Source organism: Lithobates pipiens, unplaced genomic scaffold, assembly GCF_037356315.1.
Source record: "Lithobates pipiens isolate NorthernLeopardFrog02 unplaced genomic scaffold, aLitPip1_a1.2 Scaffold_18, whole genome shotgun sequence".
NCBI classification, from domain to species: domain Eukaryota; kingdom Metazoa; phylum Chordata; class Amphibia; order Anura; family Ranidae; genus Lithobates; species Lithobates pipiens.
In genome coordinates, this window is record NW_027507758.1 from 306,492,457 (window position 1) to 306,509,580 (window position 17,124).

Here is a 17,124-nt window from a genome sequence, read left to right on the forward strand (position 1 = left end):
ACAACAAAATCCTCCAATTTTTTTCAGACGGATTTTTTGCCAAACTTGTCTTGCATATACACGGTCGGACAAAGTTGTTGGAAAATCCGATCGTTCTTAACGAGGTGACGTACAACACATACGTCGGGACTATAAATGGGCAAGTAGCCAATAGCCACGCTCTCTTAATTTATTCTGAGCATGCGTGGCACTTTGTCCATCGGAATTGTCTACACACAATCGGAATTTCCGACAACACGATCCAATTGCACATTTTCCGTCGGAAAGTCCGACCGTGTGTACAGGGCATAAGTCAGTATAAATAGATGATACAGTATAATAATGCCTACAGCAGCCCCTTTGGGGATATTCCAGATCTATGTGTAGCTCCAATATGCCTAATCATGATGTAATCAAAATTTATGAGAAGTACAGTGGCTTTGTGGTTTGCATTTCTGCCTTGCAACACCTGTTCAAATTCAAAGCATGACACTATCTGTACTGATAGTTCTCCCTTTACTTGTGTGGGTGTACTCAGGATATTAAGGATATCTTAAGAATAAAATGTCAATAATTCATATATAATATGTTGGTAAATAGAGCTAATGAATATAGTGAACAGAGAAATTGGTGGGAAAACAGACACATTTGTGAATAACAGATGGAGTCTGAAGTTACTGTATTAAAATTCAAAATTTCTTAGAAAAGAAAAAGGATCATGCAATGATTTACTATTAAATCTGCTTAACCATGTTTAAAGTATTTAGGTTTCTTCTTATGTTTTAACAACTGCCTTTAATGTTTTGAATGGTTTCAATGATTACCCTAATTTGATTAAATCAAATGATTTCTCATATAGGCTGCTAGATGTAGATTAAAGTGGAATACTTTACACAGCTTGCTGAATTACTTTTATCCTTGAGAAAAGATTTTTCACGAGGCTGGGTGCCTATTATGAATACTATACCTGTGTGTTTATTTCATTCTTTAGCTTTTATATGACATTTTCAAAAATGTCAAATCAAAGTATATGTATCCGCTGATCCTTGTTGAATAGGTGGATGGCAGGTCCATGTCCATTTCGCTATGCAGAGGAGACAAGAGCCCGCTGTTCTGTATGGGGTGGTCAGATGGAAACAGACTGCCATCCGATCTGATCCACCAGACGGATGGGTAATGGATTCCTATCTGTCTGTTTTTAGCAGACTGAATCGAATGCTATTCAATAAAGAACAATGGGTGGTCCAATTGGGTCCGCCTGAGAAACGGACAGGTGGACCAGGTCATTCTGCTGGTGTAAATGGGCTTTATTTTAAAGATGTGTATAATGTATTATGCATGGCCTGTTTTTATTGCTTTGCAAATATTTTTTTTTTAACATTTTTATTTACTTGTTGACTCTGCAGGGCTTGCTTTTTAGCTGTATCTTTCAAATGCAAAGTTTTGCACAAATTGTACAATTTAAACATTTTATGAGATGTGTTCTCAATAAAATAATGTTCCATGCAATACAAAATAATGTCCCAAAATGTCCTACAGTGATCCTTTCCTATTGATTCACATGCCACAAATGAGAGCAAAGTTTTGTCATTCGCAGTGGGATAATGGTTGCTATCTCCAGCTGGCAGGTGAATCTAAAAAAGGGACCGGGATGCTGGTTGACATCATTGACTAAATGTGGTCACAACACAGAAATTTCCAACCAGAACTTTTTACTGTAATTTTCTTCCATAAATACCCGAAATTTCACATTATAATTATGATGAGTTCTTTATAAAAGTATAAAACATTTTTTGACAAAGCCATGTGATTTCAACCAGATTTGTTAATAATCACACAATGAGCAATCCTCTAGAATCCAAGATTATTAAGGCTTGCAAACAGGTATAGCTACATGTGGAATATAGTTTCATAGTTTGTAAGGTTGAATAAAGACACCAGTCCATCCTGAGTGTCTACAATGGTCCCTATCCCTGTACATTGTACACTCACATCAGTCCCTACCCTCAAGGCCACAATCTAAGGTCCCCATTCATATAGTAGGGCCAATTTTGGACAGAAGCCAATTAGCCTACTTGCATGTCTTTGGCGTGTGGGAGCAAACTGGAGTTCCCGGAGGAAACCCATGCAGGCACAGGGAGAACATGCAAACTCCAGGCAGGTAGTGTCGTGGTTGGGATTTGAACCAGCAACCCTTGTTACTGCTAGGTGAGAGTGCTAACCACTACACCACTGTGCCGCTGTACCACTGCTGCCACCACTGTGCCGCCAAAAAATTTATTTTTTATTTTCAATAATATTTTCAATAAAAAAACTATAGCATACAAATAAAACATTAACCACTTCAGTCCCGGAAGATTTTACCCCCTTCCTGACCAGAGCACTTTTTTACAATTTGGCACTGCATCGCTTTAACTGACAATTACACAGTCATGCAATGCTGTACTCAAATTTAATTTGTGTCCTTTTTTTCCCACAAATAGAGATTTCTTTTGGTGGTATTTGATTACCTCTGCAGTTTTTATTTTTTGCGCTATAAACAAAAAAGAGTGACAACTTTAAAAAAAAACTATATTTTTTACTTTTTTTATAATAAATATCCCCCAAATTTAAAATAAAAAAACAAATTCCTTCATCAATTTAGGTCAATATATATTCTTCTACATATTTTTGGTAAAAAATTGCAATAATCTTATATTGATTGGTTTGCAGAAAATTTATAGCTTCTACAAACTATGGGAAAGATTTATGGCATTTTTATTATATATATTTTTTTTACTAGTAATGGCGGTGATCTGCCATTTTTAGGGAAGGGGTTAACACTAGGGGGCGATCAAGGGGTTAAATGTGTGTTCCCTATATATGTTATAACTGTATGGGGATGAGACTGACTAGGGGAGGAGACATATCTTTGTTCATACTTAGTAGGAACAAATGATATGTCTCCTTTCCCCTGACAGAACAGGGATTTGTGTGTTTACACACACAAATCCCCATGCATGTAACATCTCGTGCATGTAACTGTGCATGGCCGATGGCGATTGTGCCCACCGACCACACACATCGAGTCCCCTGCCATGCAGCCGCCATACGCATGCACCCTCTGGCAGCTCTTAAAGGGAAGGACATCCCCATACCAGGTTTCGCCCAGGAGAGCCATTGTGCCACAGTATAAGTACGTGAGGCAGTCGGGAACCGGTTAAGGATTGTCAACCATAATACGACGAGCCATTCCAAAAAAATTGAACAAAAATAAGTATTACACAAAAGAATACGTGCATTACATTGAAACATGAACAATGCCTGTGAAACTTGCCAACTCAACCCATACTGCCTCCTCAAAAGGGACACAACCCTCCCCACACACACAACCAACCAAAATATAAGAATCCATGTGAAAAAACAACCCACACTCTCCGGAGGATGTAAGCTGTGAGGCCTACCATTATTATTGCAGAAAGACCATTAACATGCCCCATCAGGGTCAATGGGGTACATATTGGAAAAACTCATAAAACAGAAAGGATAGCATTGAATAAGGCTAAAGCTAGTCTGTTACAGTGAAAGGAGAAGCCATCCACTCCCTCCCAAACCTTATCAAACTTAAATAGTGACTCCCTATTCAAATGTGTGGCTTGAAAAAAGGGTAGGGCCTTGTTTACTGAAACCTTCCAGGACTCTACTAGAATATATTTTTGTTGTAACATTTTAAAGTAGCAACATCAGATTAAGGCGCCATGCACAATGGCTTAAAAATCCCTGCTACTACAGGAGTTTTGTGTTCTGCCTGTAGAAGCACCTCAATGTTATCCTATGTGTCCATGCACATTAGGACGATTACAGGCATATTTTAAGCTTAACATTTAGAGGCAGTAAAAAAAAAACCTTCTGGTTTGCATTCCTGATTGGAGCTTTCTGGTAGGAAAAAATGTAAAACTCTCCTAAACTCATCTAAACTATGTACAAAAAACACTCTATATGGAGTTTTGTGAAGCCCAGTGTGCATGGAGCCTATCTGCGGTGTTTAGGTGAGTAATGTCGACAGCGTTTTATAATATGTTTTGTGTGTCTTTGTACACCGAAAATAAATAAATAAATAAATTATATGTATAAAAAGCCTTTGGTAAAGTGATCATAATGCATAATGACAGGCCACTTGATTGTGGATACTTAAATTGTGTTTTCAGGCTGTCAGTGTTGTTTTGTCTATGAAAAAATCTGTGATGAAAAAGCAAATTATTGTAAATAAATGTTTATAAATTATGGTTTTTCTGGAAATGAGAAATAAATTATGAACATCTGCACCGTTATTCATAGTGCTGTGACTCTCTGTGTGTATAAGAACTGTTTGCATTTGGCATACCAGAAAATTGTTTTAGGAGTTTAAATAAAGGAGCACAATGCATATTTAGTCAAGCATTACTGTACTAAGGCATTAAGTAGATTAGAAATAAATGAAAGTAATTAAGGGAGCTGTCTAAGAAATGTATTATATCAGAGACGTGAATCGACTGTTTGCACAAAACATTATAACTGGCTGCAGTTAAGATTTAATCAAGTTTGTGTGTGGTACAACATTTGTGTTATGAAAAAATATTAATGAACATAGACAGCAAGCAGTCTCAGTTTTCAGGAATTCATTATGCTTAAACAGCTTTTGTTTGAAGAACAATCTTACCAGCGCCACCTAGTTTCCTATAGCATCCATTTGAGAATGTATTAAGACCTGGCTTCTTTAAGTCCAAGGAGAATAAATGTTTCACACTAAAGCGTTAAACGAAATAAACAATTAATTTCAAGCTTCGTCAGTTACACATTCAGAAGAATAAAAGGCTGTTTCATATTGGTTGCAAGAAGTGCACACTTTTCATTGCCTAAGTAAGGAAATATGAACACTACCATTGCCTACTTACTGTCATAAAGTGACCCTGAGATTATTAAAGTGGCCAAAATGATTTTCCTGAAAAAGTGTAAATATTAACCTTTCCTGCTGCCTGTGCTAACAAACACTGCCCCTCTGATGAGTAATCATCACCTGAAATCCACTCGGAAACCAATATGCCAGTAATGTTTATCTTTCATGTCCGCACCACTTACTGGTACTTTCTACTTTCAGCCTCTATATCGCTACTGTATGCTCCTAATACAGTCACTTTAAACATATGTAGTCACTAGCTCAGAACAAAATTGCAGAACAGGAATTCTGACTTTCTCTTGTGCATACTTGTTCTAGGTCTGACAATATTAAAACCCGTACGTCGCATAACAGCCAGGCAACTAGCATTTTGAGCAGCAAGTCAAGAACACAACCCAAGTATTTCTGTCACAACAGGTTTTAATTACAGTCTTGGTCATGATGATTCGCAAAGCGTGTGACTGTGAAAATCTCTTCATTAAAACAAAAATTAATATTTAATTTTTACATTTCCCAGATGTACATGTAAAAGTAATCAGTTTAACGTTCATACAAAGTTTTGGACAGAGTAATTTTTCATATTTTTGTCTATGACATCATTGATGTGATTTTTCCTAAATTCCATACTTCCTGTGCTAGTGATGCCAATACAAAAAATGGGGAGGTTGCAGTTATTACCAAGGACAGGAAGGTGTAGACAACATTAAGGCACCTTTCACACATGCGGACAGTATGTCTGTATTTCATCCATCCGTTTTAGGATGAAATACGGACATACATGCATCCCTATGGGATAGCGGGTGTTACCAGATAAACAACCGCTGACACATGATATCTGTCTGTCTCTGCTATGGTCTGATTCTGCAGACAGAAGAAAATCCTATTTTTCTATCCGTCTGCAGAGCGGATCGGATGAACACAGACAGATGGTCCGTGTTCATCTGATCCCCCATAGAGGAGAGCGGAGATCTGACAGGGCGGTCCCTGCACAGTGTGCAGGGACTGCCCTGTCATCCGCCGGCTCAGCGGAGATAAACAGAGCGATCCCCGCTGAGCAAGCGGATGTTCACGGGGGGGGGGATCACTACGGATCCGTCCCATGTGAAAGGGGCCTAATGCCCCATACACACGGTCGGATTTTTCAACGTAAAATGTGCAATCGGATCATGTTGTTGGAAAATCTGACCGATGGACTTTTTCCATCCGATTTTCCGACGCACAAAGTTTGAGAGCAGGATCTAAAATTTTCCGACAACAAAATCCGTGCATAAATTCCGATTGGGTGTAGACAATTCCGACAGACAAAGTGCCAGGCATGCTCAGAATAAATGAAGAGATAAAAGCTATTGGCTACTGGCCCGTTTATAGTCCTGACTACATGTTTGACGTCACCTCGTTCGGAACGATTGGATTTTCCAACAACTTTGTGCAACCATGTGTATGCAACACAAGTTTCGGCCAAAATCCATCAGAAAAAATCCAATGGATCTTGTGGTCGGAATGTCCGACCGTGTGTATGGGGCATAACACATTTCGGAAGTTCTATCCTTTCCTCAGCTAAAAATGTGTGTCCTTATTGGAGAGCCCTGCCATATATTCTTGCCCTTGTAGGAAAAGGGGAGGAATCTACCCAGTAAAGATTCAATTGGCAATAGAAATATACTCCTTCCACAACCTATCGGAAAAAAATATATATTTTTGGCTGGAGAAGGGCTTTAATGAAAAGAAACTTATCAACGTGCCTTAATGTTTTTTTTTTTTAAATCTATACAGTATATCGTTTTCTTTAAGTAATTGAAATTATTTTCTCAGCAGTTATTTATTATTTAGAAAGATGTTTGATGGAGCATCTATGATCTGCCTTTATAGTACAGTATAGTAACATGGATAACTATGGTTAAGCTAGCAGGACATAAATTCATAATTTCTCTTTACATTAATACTTTATTTTTTATGGATTCATAAGTAGAACAACCTGATTTATTTATTTATTCATTAATTTAGATTATGAAAAAAAAAAGGACTACGTTTATGATGTACATGCACACAAGAATTATTTTCATAGTGTGATAATATTCTGGTTCTGTTATGACGACTTTCTTTTACTTGAAATACTCTAGACATTATACCAAATTGATGATCAGAATATTTTAAAAATATACCTAGGCTTTTGAAAATTGTAAATGAAAAAAGTTCAAAAAATAAAATAAAATAAAATGCACCAGTAAGGTTGCATTGAGCACCAACAGTTTGTACAGGGCTCTGCAATATAAAGGGAGTCAGTATAGTTACTATACAATTAAATATTAGAGGGTTGGGTGAGCCCTGCTTAGGAAAACTTGGAATCAAGAAGAGAGAGGCAAGTGGTACAAAAGGAAATAACCATGTGCATAAATAAACAAAATAAATCTGTACTAGGTGATAACTAAAATAAAAACTGACACAATTATACAGAAGCAGCACTCAGTAATTGTCTGGATACAAAACAGTAAAAGTATACATACATAAAACCTGTTGTGCTTCCCCTTTAAATGTATATGAACCAACAAAAGTGTAACTTATGATGTTTTGAGGGGTTGTGATGCCTGTCTGAGGGGGGTCATTTGACAGTTACTCTGCATAGTTCTCATGCATTTATGTCTTTTATGTTAGAGGTATGATATCTATAGTAAGATGCTGTGGGGTTGATTTACTACTACTGGGGCAGCTCTAAATAAAAACCAATCAGCTTCCAGGCTTTTTGGTCAAATCTTAATTAAACAAGCTGAAGTTAGAAGCTGATTGGTTACCATACACAGCTGCACCAAATTTTGCACTCTCCAGTTTTAGAAAATCAACCCTTGTGTTTGGTGTTGGTACACAGGAGTGATCACATGTGATTTCCAGTCAACACTTCTTCACCTGTGAGTAGACTTTGTTTCTATTGTGAAGTTTTACATTCATATTAATCTATTTGTTTGTGACTGAGGGGCTATATATATATATATATATATATATATATATATATATAGAGAGAGAGAGAGAGATATTATATATTTTGATTATTACATTTTCATTGGTTCATGCACTGCTCAAAAAATAAATAAAAGGGACACTTTTTAATAAGAGTATAGCATTAAGTCAATTAAACTCCTGGGATATTGATTTGGTTAGTTAAAGTGATTGTAAAGTCTTGTTTTTTTTATTTTTTTTATATAACAAACATGTTATACTTACCTCCTCTGTGCAGTTGATTTTGTACATAGCAGCCTAGATCCTCCTCTTCTCAGGTTCCTCTTTGCTGCTCTTGGCCCCTACCTCCTATGTAGTGCCCCCACAGTCAGCAGCTTCCTTTGGGGGCATTGGTGCCGAGTCACAGCTCGGCCCCACCCCCTCACTTCCCTAATTGGCTGACTCACTTTGATTGACAGCCGTGGGAGCCAATGGCACTGCTGCTGTGTCTCAGCCAATCAGGAGGAGTGTACCCATTGGCTTAGGCATTTGTGGACATTGCTGAAAAGAGATGGGGCACAGGTAATAAGGGGTGCTGGGGTGACTATTACACACAAAAGGTTTTTTTATCTTAATGCATAAAATGTATTAAGATAAAAAAACCTTCTGCCTTTACAACTCCTTTAACCTCCCTGGCGGTACGATTATTTCGGATTTTAGGTGCTAAAAGCGGTACCATTATTTTGCATGAAAATTTGGCGTTTTATATTGTAGTCCTGCAATTCTTAGGAATAACTCTCTTAAATCTGTCCAAACCAGAGTCTAGCAGACATCCCGGGTATGATAAAGTTTGAAAAATTAAATCATAAATTATAATATAATAAATAATTATAAATAATTGTACCAAATAATAATATAACAATAATAAAAATTATTCAATAATATAATCAAATCAAAAACACTGAAATTTGCTCAGTTGCAGAATTGTCACTGTCATTACTTTTCAGTATTTGATGACGGATCTCCCCACAAATCGCTATCGCTCACTTCTGCGAGTGATTCTAATTTATTATCGCTGTTTTCTAGCTGGTCTAAAATCATTTTTGATGTACAGTGACAGTTTTGGTTGCTATGGGCAATCTCCAGTTTCCAGGCATAAAGAACAGTTTTTATTATATAAAAGTGCATGCAGGACACTGGGCAGACCACTAGGGACAACGGGGATGTGAAATATTTACATACAGCAATGTAATCTGTAAGATTACATTATACTGTATGTTTACTGTTTGTTTCACTTTTTGAATTTGGCGCCGATCTCCGTGCCCGTGCGTCGCAACGCTCGCAGGGCACGGAGATCGGCGATGTAATGCATCGAGCGAGACACGGCTCGCTCGTACAGCGGGGATACAACGCTGGATCCGAGGGAGAAGGTAAGTAAACCTCCTCCTGGATCCAGCGATGCAGTCCCGAGTCTGGCTCGGGGATACCGCTTTTGGTATGAAAAATCCACCCCGAGTCAGACTCGGGAATACCGTCAGGGGGGTTAAGTAGCAGAGAGGGTTGTTAATCAGTTTCAGCTGCTTTAGTGTTAATGAAATTAACAACAGGTGCACCAGATGGGCAACAATGAGATGACCTCCAAAACAGGAATGGTTTTACAGGTGGAGGCCATTGATATTTTTTTCCCTACGCATCTTTTCTTACTGTTTTTCACTAGTTTTGCATTTGGCTAGGCTCAGTGTCACTATTGGTAGCATGAGGTGATACCTGGACCCTATAGGGGTTGCACAGGCAGTCCAAACTCCTCCAGGATGACACATCAATATGTGCCATTGCCAGAAGGTTTTCAAGAGCATGGAGGAGAGCTGGAAAGGGGCCGTAGCCCACCAGCAGGACCGGTATCTGCTCCTTTGTGCAAAAAGGAACAGGATGAGCACTGCCAGAGCCCTACAAAATGATCTCCAGCAGGCCACTGGTGTGAATTTATGTGATCAAACAATCAGGAACAGACTTCCTGAGGGTGTCTGCAGGAAAGAAAATGACGACATCTATGGGCAGCATAACACTAGTCAAAGAGCTGACTGGGGGAGGTTCTCAGTGGGTGACCTCCAGTGGTCAACAGTAGGGGTTATTGCCAAAGTATGAAATATATTTTTGTACAATCACTAACAAGTTCTACGTAAACATAATGACTGGATATCAAATTGGCTTCTCATTCAATGTTAACATGTTATTGGTCTTTTACAGATTATGTGGTATGAGCAAGAACATAAAAAAAAAAAAAAACTTTTTTTATACTTCATTTGAAAAACTTGATTGGCTGGATACGTTTTTGGAAAATTAACATAGTTAAAAAAAAAAACAAAAAAAACTACAGTGATAAATTCCAAATAAGTGATTAAATACTGGATAAACATTAATAAACATATATCTTGTCAAAAAATATTTAATATATATAATTATAAAACACACAGTGAATTTATATAATGTACAAATGTCAATATTCATAGTGATTGTCAGTGTACACAATTAATTCACATAGTGAATTCATATAACGTGCAAATATCAGCATACACTATAATGTGCAAATCTATGAAATAACACTCCTTATAACACTTATTTTTTAAAAAAAATTATTTTTTTATACAGTCAGTTTAATTTAGTGCTTTAGAATAAAGTGACAAAATATACAAGTAACTTTGGTAATCTTACAAACTATTACATAAGTGCATGTTATTCTTTCCAACAGAGATACTGAATATAAAGGACTTCAATTGTCTTTGGATCAAGTTACAACAAAACCATCATATTCTTATGCAAATTCAAATCCAGCCATAAATGACAGCAGGAAGAGCAGTAAGTCACGTCTTCCTAGTGCCAAGTCTAAATCCAGGACATCACCATACCCACAGGTAAAAGCCACTGGAATACATGTCACATTTTTCTTTTTAAATGTACTAAGCAGGTAGCAATTAGGTGAGGGTAGGTAGTTTTTTTGTTATTATTGATAAGAAATCTGCTGGTTTATGCTTGGGGTAAAACTGGCAACAGGCAGCACATGGCCATATACAAACATATATTTTTAAAATATATACAAAACAACACCTACAACAGCTATTTTGGTTATGATATACTGAAATTTTAGTTTATAACAGAAAACACTATTAGCGGGTTAAGTTGTCCCAGGTTATGGCTACTTGTTTTAAGCAGTAGTGTATCCAGGGTATGGCATGTATGCCACTTGCCTTGGGCACCACTTGAAGGTGGGACTTGTACAGCGACAGACCCAGGGGCTCTTGAATGTGCTATAGCACCTCAAAAACTCTGCCAGCACTTCTAAATGACTCCCATCAGATTAGCAGATTAGCACCCTTATTTTTGTGTGAAATCCCAGGTTCCCCTGAGTATTCTATTGAGTGGTGCCATGCAGTGTCATGTGTTTCCACAGTGCAGGTGGGCTATCCCACTGGCACCATGGAAATGCATGATTCTGATTCATGGCAGCTAGAATCCAGCATTCAAAGAGGATGGAAGTTTGTCTTCATCCATGCTGTACTAATTATAAGGTAGGATGCAGATGTGAGGGGAGACTGAGGATTCTGATGTGGAGGGAGGAGGGACTCTAAAGACTCTTATCTAAAGGTGGGCTTCTGACGTAAAGGGGGGCTTCTGATGTGAAGGGGGGCTTCTGATGTGAAGAGAGAACTTTGATTAAAGGGGGATCCTGATGTACAAGGGACCCATGATGTGAAACGGAGGACTCTGACTGGCCAGACACTGTTACGCTGTTAGCACTGAGGTAAACTATACTACACTTAGAGCATGCTGGGTTAGTAAATTAACCACTCTCTGTTATGCATATATTGTTAATGAGTTTGACTTGCATTTTTGAGTAGATATTATAGTAAAGTTGTTTAAATTATTGGTGTCAAATGTTTGGACAGGGGTGCAATTTCAGTGAAATGTACTTAATGACTGCTTGAGTTAAATTTGTAGCTATGTGTATACCAATCTGTACATTGTACAAATACACGCACCCTTCATTTTCTAGATTTGCTAGATTTTTTAATGTTTGTGTTATTTGCAAAAGTTATTTTTCTCTTTCTTATACTGTAATGACAATTTGTAGGAACCAAAATGTAAATGGCAGCTCTATTTTTTGGTGATAAATAGACCTTAGGCCCTAAACAGTATGGAGGAGCCATGTAAAAATCATTGTTTCCAATTGTCAGTCAGGCTAAGGAGAAGACACTCTATTGCACTGTTCTTGCATTCAGTAGTATCAGCAGCTGAAACCCCACTTGCATACATATCACTGTAGAAGGACACTTATGTTTCTGTACTTTCTGTTCTGTATCAGATGATAAGGGTCAGTCCATTCGAAACATATTTTTAGAAGCTAAAGGAAGATCTACTTACATTAGATCTGAACTCAGCTCAGCTACTATGACTTCGACAAGAGGATTTTGATACCTGTTGGATATTGAAAAATGCAATCATTTTATTTTTTGAAGAATCAAGGAGGGCATTTAAGACATCTATTGCAAGTTGGCAAACTATTAACTTTGCAGAGATAGCTTATTGATGGAGTACATGAGTCATAAAAGAAGTTACTATGTGATTCAGCTGAGCAATGGCTACACAAACTGAAATATCAATATTGGGAAAATCCACCCACTAAACAGAAACTACTGAGTTTTTTTTTATACACATATTACATTACTCTAATTTATCGGCTAAAGGCATAGAGAATGTTCTTTGCAAAATGAATGTTCACTTAACTTAGTGGATAGGAAAATACTGTGCTCACGTTAATCTTCCTATGATATGCAAGCAAAATCCTGTATTTTTTATTTATTATGCAGATGATTGGGTATTTAAAATGTAACCTAATATCATATTAGCCTTGCCTTATTCAGTAAAGTGAGTGAACAGTCTCTAATCCTCTAGTAAATCATTTCCAATTAATTATTGCAAATATTACCTAAAATATATTTTTTTTATTTCAGTTTCACATTTTGCTTTTTTACTAGTTTTTATTAGTTTTCTATCTGTTTAACATTAGCAAAATCAAAAACTGTAAATTGGTAATTGTTTTTTGTTTACAAACTAAATAGAGCTAAAGCGCCGCTAAAACACTTTAGCGATAACGCGGCCGTGTGAAAGGGGTCTTAATATCAGTAAAAATACAGCTGTTCTGTGAAGGCCTCAGAGGTTTGTTAGAGAACCTTAGTGAACAAACAGCATCCTGAAGGCCAAGGAACACACCAGGCAGGTCAGGGATAAAGTTGTGGGGAAGTTTAAAGCAGGGTTAGGTTATGAAAAAATATCCCAAGTTTTGAACATCTCAAGGAGCACTATTCAGTCCATCATGCGAAAATAGGTATCGCACAACTGCAAATACACCAAGACATGGCTGTCCACCTAAACTGACAGGCCGGGCACAGAGAGCAATCACCAGGGAAGCAGCTAAGAGGCATATGGTAACTGTAGAGGAGCTGCAGAGATCCACAGCTCAGTCCCATTTGCAGTTTGTGAAATGCTATGTGAGGGACACGGCAAACATGTGGCTCTGGTCAAATGATACCAAAATTGAACTTTTTGGCTTAAAATCAAAACGCTATGTGTGGTGGAAAACAAACACTGCTCATCACCCTGAACACACACCGTGAAACATGCTGGTGGCTGCATCATGTTGTGGGGATGCTTTGATGGGAAGGTGGATGGAGCCAAATACAGGTAAATCATAGAATAAAACCTGTTAGAGTCTGCAAAAGACTTGAGGTTCACCTTCCAGCAGGACAACGACCCTAAATGTACAACCAGAGCTACAATGGAATGGTTTAAATCAAAGCATATTCATGTGTTAGCCCTTGTACACACGGTGGGAGAATCCGTCGGAATGTGTCCTATCGGACCGTGTTGTCGGATAATCCGACTGTGTGTGGTATGCATCGGACTGATTCCGTCTGAATATCCGTCGGACCCAATTTTCCAACTTGTTGGAAATATTTCCCGACAAACTGGTCCAATCGGACATACTCCGATCATGTGTAGAGAATTTTGATCGGACCAAATGCCACGCATGCTCAGATCAAATTCCTACATCAAAGCTATTGGCTACTAGCCTGAATGTAGTCCCATCTTAATGAAATTATGTCATCACGTTCTGAAAGATCGGATTTTTCGACAACTTTGTCCGACCGTGTGTATGCAACAGTTTCGGACAAGATCCGACTGACAAAATCCGACGGATTTGGTTTTCAAAATCTCCGACCGTGTGTACAGGGGCTTAGAATGACCCAGTCAAAGTCCAGACCTAAATCCAATTGAGAATCTGTGGCATGACTTGAAAATTGCTGTTCACAGACGCTCCCCATCCACTCTGATAGATCTTGAGCTATTTTTCAAAGAAGAATGGGTAAAAATTTCAATCTCTAGATGGGCAAAGCTGGTAGAGACATACCAAAAAAGATTTGTAGCTGCTCTTGCAGCGAAAAATGGTTCTACAAAGTGTTGACTCAGGGAGGCTGAATACAAATGCACGTCGCACTTTCAACATATTTATTTGTAAAAAAAATTGAAAACCATTTATCCTTTTCCTTCAACTTAACAATTATGTGCCACTTTGTGTTGGTCTATCTCATAAAATCCCAATACAATACATTTACATTGGTGGTTGTAACATGACAAAATGAGAAAAATTTCAAGGGGTATGAATACTTTTTCAAAGCACTGTATTTATTGAGGTATATGTAGGACATAGTATCATCACAATACGCATAAGGTAAGACATGTCACATGTACAATTTTGTACCACAAAGAAAACAACAATTTAGAAAAACAGAGATTCTCGGGAACACCTTGATCGCAATAATTACACATGTAGGCAAATAGGAACTCAAAAGAGCGCCCAGTGATGCTAGACATGTAGCCTATGACAATGTGAACATGTATAAGTTCAAGGTACAAGCATGTGGTGGTGGATCGTCCAGGCATCCCATTTGCGTGAAAACAGGTGCATCTTATCCTGTAAAGTATATAGGATCCTTTCCATTAACATGGTACTATCAACTCTAGTAAGGATTGTAGCTAAGAGAACCATTGGGGATTTCCAGTGTAGGACAGTAGCCCATACGGTCGACAGGGAAGCATGAAGTGCTCCAGAATTTCCTGGTAGAGGGCTGCGCTGACTTTGGTCTTGATAAAACACAGTGGACTAACACCAGCAGATGACATGGCTCCTCGAATCATCACTGACTATGAAAACTTCGCACTGGACCTCATGAAACTTTGTGCAACTTTGATTCTGTGCCTCTCCACTCTTCCTCCAGACTCTTGGGCCTTGATTTCCAAATAAAATGCAAAATGTTCCAAAGTCTGTGTTGATTTGGGGATTGTCATCTGCTGGTGTTTGTCCACTGTCTTTTATCAAGTCCAAAGTCAGTGCAGCCCTCCACCAGGAAATTCTAGAACACTTCATGCTTCCCTCTGCTGACTAGATTTATGGAGATACTGTTTAATTTTCCAGCAGGACTTGGCACCTGCCCATACTACCAAAAGTACCATTACCTGCTTTTATGATCATGGTAGCACTGTGCTTGATTGGCCAGAAAACTCACCTGACCTAAACCCCATAGAGAATCTGTAGGGTTTTGTCAAGAGGAAGATGAGAGACACCAGGCCCAGCAATGCAGATGAGCTGAAGGCCGCTATCAAAGCAACCTGGGTTTCCATAAGACCTTAGCAGTGCCACAGGCTTATCACCTCCATGCCACGCTGCATTGATGCAGTAATTCAAGCAAAAGGAGTCCCGACCAAGTACTGAGTGCATATTATAATGTACATGGACATACTTTTCAGTAAGCCAACATTTCTATATTAAAAATCCTTTTTTTTTGGTCTTGTGTAATATTCTAATTTACTGAGATACTGCATTTGGGCTTTCACTAGCTGTAAGCCATACGCATCAAAGTTAAAAAGAAAGAAATGCTTGAAATATATCACTCTGTGTGTAACAGTTTCACTTTTTGAATTGAATTACTGAAATAAATTAACTTTTTGATGATATTCTAACTTTACGAAATGCACCTGTAATTGTCTCAATATGGACCAATATAGTTTTGATGTGAAGCAATGAATATTTTACAAAGTAGATCCCAATGCGTTTCATCCAGAAAAAGAAGGCCTTCCTCAGGAAAACAATAAGGGTTATGTTCTGTCAGTTCCAAACAAGTCAAAAGTATACCTACCCATTTCCAAATCATATATTGAACCTAGCCTGTATAACCATCCTCATAATGCGACTATTCACTTCATCATGAAGACTGCAACCCTTACTGCTTTCCTCTGAATATATATTGTAGAGCCCATGATCAAAGATAGCAAATTTCATGGGCCTCAAAATTCACTGTGGTCCTCCAAATGAAGACTATTGGAGGCTGACACATTCCCTCTGCTGTCTTGGCTGTCTAGGCATAGATTCAAAAGTATCATGTTCTGAGCAGCCTCTCTATAAGCAGTAAAGGACAAACACTCTATGATGAAGTGAGTAATCCCATTATGAAGATTGTTGTATTGGCTAACACCAGTATCTGCCTTTCTTTGCCTACACACCTTTTCCCATCCTTATTTGAGCAGTCATTCCCTGGGATGCTAGAGGAGGTAGTCTGCTCCAGCAATACTACTCCTGAACTAATTTGGGATGTGTCAACTCTTGACTAGCCTCTATAACCCTTTTCCCTCTACCCTTCCTTCTAACTGTAATCCAGTTACGTACATCTGACCCCATTTCCCTATCATCCCCTATACTACCTTCAGTACATAGAACAGGATGTACACAAAATCACATTACTAATTTGGGAAAACATGGTTACCTCTAGCTATACAGCGATAGTTTAAACTGTAAACCCCACTACAAGTTACAATAACACTATATATGTTTTAACCCTGTTCTGTTATTGTAATGTTATACTTAACAGAGACCCTTACATATTGTAACCCTCTCACAATTATCCCTGCCTACTCACAGCAAACACAGCCCTCCCTGCACAATTATTGTACAAGTGTATACAGGGGGCTGATATTAACTATTAGCACTTTTAAAATACATTACATTTTAATGAATAACCAGTACTTTATTTGATGTTTCATATGGCTAGTAACATATAATCAAATGGTTAGTAACATAAAATCATCAGTTATAGGGAATATCCAAATAACAAGATATAGGATAATTAAATACATCAGAACATCCAACAGATTTACAGCAATGGCCCAATATCAAAATGGATATTTAC

The 17,124-nt window shown here is 38.1% G+C and overlaps 1 protein-coding gene across 1 annotated transcript in view; it reads left to right on the forward strand.

The window, feature by feature from the left end:
- Nucleotides 1–17,124, forward strand: part of SIM1 (SIM bHLH transcription factor 1) — a 145,007-nt gene that overhangs the window by 110,592 nt on the left and 17,291 nt on the right. The window contains exon 10 of the mRNA XM_077487193.1: nucleotides 10,575–10,737. Within this exon, the coding sequence (XP_077343319.1) occupies nucleotides 10,575–10,737 (163 nt within the window). The remainder of the gene's footprint in view (nucleotides 1–10,574; nucleotides 10,738–17,124) is intronic.